The sequence below is a fragment of the Lygodium microphyllum genome, chromosome 3, assembly GCF_053477565.2.
Source record: "Lygodium microphyllum isolate KBCC chromosome 3, Lygodium_microphyllum_v1.1.10, whole genome shotgun sequence".
Lineage (NCBI taxonomy): Eukaryota > Viridiplantae > Streptophyta > Polypodiopsida > Schizaeales > Lygodiaceae > Lygodium > Lygodium microphyllum.
Window position 1 is genome coordinate 61,282,255 of NC_141137.1, and position 3,268 is coordinate 61,285,522.

General features: G+C 42.7%; 1 protein-coding gene across 1 annotated transcript; it reads left to right on the top strand.

Annotated features, from left to right (window-relative positions):
- The first annotated feature begins 797 nt into the window (after window positions 1-797).
- On the top strand, window positions 798-2,816 carry LOC148038406 (uncharacterized). Its single transcript, XM_087675419.1, has one exon. It carries the CDS (start codon window positions 1,001-1,003, stop codon window positions 2,585-2,587), a length of 1,587 nt encoding a protein of 528 aa, XP_087531545.1. The 5' UTR covers window positions 798-1,000; the 3' UTR covers window positions 2,588-2,816.
- The last annotated feature ends 452 nt before the right edge of the window (window positions 2,817-3,268 follow it).

Genomic DNA, 3,268 nt, shown 5'->3' on the forward strand with positions numbered 1-3,268 from the left:
AACCAACATGGGACAAATGCCTTTTGACCAAATGTTAAACAACATACTCATACTCAGTCGTTTGAGCACATTTGATGAGTAGTTGTAAACTTATTTGGTCCCATTAATATGGGTTAAAGAGAGCATAGAGTGCAAGATACACTAAGAGACCTAGTTAGTCGAAAGAAAAGTGTAACCTCTTAAAAAACTTATTTGTCTCATTGCAAGGTTAGAAATTTATATAATTTAGCATAGATATTTGAATATGTGAAATAGAGATGTGATGGCAAATGTGGTAAGTGTAAAAAATGAGAATAATGTGAATAAACATCATATATGAAAAGAAAGGGTTTGGGTTGGTGATGAAGAAGAATAGTTCACTTTGCAAGAGATTTTATCTAGAGTGGTAAAGGGCCCTAGTCTTAAATCTTTGGCTTTGTGTATATGTGGGTAGAGAGAGAGAGAGAGAGAGAGAGAGAGAGAGAGAGAGAGAGAGAGAGGAGGTCACCACTTGGGCTCTATTGAAGTGGCAAGGTGTAAAGTAAGTGTAAAGGAAGAAAGCCCTATATTAGGGCCTTCCACAAAGCCCTCAAGAACTACAATTAAGTTTGCTAAGTTCAATCCATCTCCTTATGGATGATATAAATATCTTTACTAATACAAACCATATTATTAAAAAAGAAAGCCCTATATGTACTTCAAAAGGTTAGAAGGTCCATGTGTAAGGCTATGAGAGGTATACATTTAAAAGGATGGTGGGCAAGGGACTTGGACTTTTATGTTTGGCTTGCGCGGAGGGACAACTCGAGCTATATGAAACATTGACATTGAGAGAGAGAGAGAGAGAGAGAGAGAGAGAGAGAGAGCTTAAGAGCACATCCCACAATCCAAAGTGTGGAGGAGAGAGAGAGAGAGAGAGAGAGCACACGACAGCGAGAGAGAGAGTGTGTGTGTGTCTCTCTCTCTCCACACGAAACGTCTTGATATTAGAGAGAAAGAGAGAGAGAGAGAGAGAGAGAATATGGCTCTTCATCCTCGACCATGGAGGAAGAGCAGATCCAGCAAGGGATTAGAAGTGGCTGTGCAGTACATGAACAGGCAGAAGCTGCAGCAGGCCCAATTAGAGGAGGGGGAGGAGGGCTTCTCCTTCAGCTCAAGTAAGTCTTACAGTCATGCTAATTATAATTATAGCAGCAGCAGCGGGCGATGCTGCGGCTGGCTGCACGAGGAGGATTGGAGGGCCCAGCTGGAGGTCTCTCCCTCAGCTCCCGCTCGCATGTCGTGTGCAGACGAGCTCTTCCTCGACGGCAAGATCCGGCCTCTCAACAATTACCACCCATCGCACTCGCTCGAGTACGATATTAGCATCATTAGCGATAATCCCGTCATTAATCCGCCCTCTCAATACAGTCATAGCTGCAATGGCAATGATATTATTACGGGCAGCGATGAGAATTGCGGTATCGGCCCTCCAATCTCGGCGGAATATCGACGCCGCCATCGCCGCCTCTCGAGCTCGTCAGCCCCCGCGTCCCCCCTCCCTGCAGATTCTACCATGATGCCACCACCACGCCCTGAGCCCCCCCCGTCAGGTACTGGCCCCCATGGCTCCACTCGCTGGCGATGGTGGCGATCCCTCTCCCTCGTCAAACGTGTGTTAATCCACACGTCTGATCAGACAGCTCCCGACCCTCCCCCCCTTGATGATGCTCGCCACCCTCACAAATCCTCCGAGGATATTCTTATCGCTTCCAAGGTGCAGACCTCCAATCCCAGAGCCACCTTACAAGACTATCTCCTTGCCCCCCAAGAAGACTTGTCCCGGCCCCTCTTGCAGCAATCTCCAACCCCAAGCCACCAGCATGATCAAAGGCTACTTAGCACACATGATCATAGTGGCGCATCAGCAAGAGAGCTTCGAAAGACATCCCCTAACACACATCATCAGCGTCCACCACCAAGAGACCCTCCTAAAAGATCACTTAGTGGACATCATCAATGTACATCACCCACAAAAGGTCATAACAAGCCCCTTGGCAGACCTAATCAAGGGTCCAATAAAAGTATTGAGGGCTCTCATATCAATAGGCCTCCAATTAGATCTACAAGTTTGAAGATCAGCAACCAACATCAAACTAGCACTATTAGTGGCACCCCTCAACTTCATCAAGCAATTGTTTGCCCAAATCATGCTACAACTAGCAAATCCCAAGAAAGTCCCATCAATGTTGGTACTACCCTTCAGTGTCTTGAGGTTCCTCCTACACACCGGATATATGCAAAAGGGAATGGCCCTTCACACCAAATGTCTATAGCCAAAGGTTTGCAATCACCAATCTACAATGTATCGAGTAGTTATCCACCTTCTCCACCTTGTCATCGGCACAGAAATTTGAGCAAGTACACTATTTCTTCTTCTCCAACTTGGAGCAAATCAAGCATTTCGTCTATTTCACAAAATGCTTCTCATATTGAGAAATTAGACACGAAGGGCATAAAGAGAAAGACTTACCTTCCAAATCATCATGTTCTTCTTAATTGCCTAAGCTTCAACTTCATCAAGCTACAACATCATTTCTCAAAAGAGGAGAAAACACTTGTTCATTAAAGTAGTACTTATGAGTATGCCATTTACTAAATGAACACTTGTTGAGTGCATTATGGAGTAATCTAGTTGTAGTGGCTAGTCCTTTCCCCAAAAAAAAGGAAAATAGCTTGTTCCACCTTGTCTTTTGTAGTGAATAGGGATAAAAAAGAAAGGTGACAACCACAAGCAATTGGGTTTAGAGGAACTTGTTAAGAAGTTCTTGAAATTTTTTAAAATATTACTTGGATATGGTTGTTGAACTTGCAAGCATTCTCCAATCTTCTTTGGTGAGGCTATGTTTGGCAAACTTTTTTTCGTGTTTAAAAATGTTAAAGTCAAATAGTGCATAACCAATTGAAAATTGATGGTGAAAATGTATTTAATGCCATGGTAATACTAATCATAATTTCTTGATTATTCACTTCAAAGTAACATCCAAGAAACAATCTTGAAAGACTAAACTCACCTTTGCGACTTTAGAGGATATGCAACCTAGAAGAGTACTAGTAGTCAAGGATTAAGCAGTTTATAAATATGCCATATAAGGCTTTCAACTTACCAAAAGAAACACTAGAGTGCACAATTGTGTATGAGCATTGCCCTTTTGATATTGTTTGAAAGTTTTATCTCCAACTTGTTGCTTGGTTGCCATATCAATTTTCAAGGTTTTGTCAAACTTTCATACTCAATTTATTGATAGAT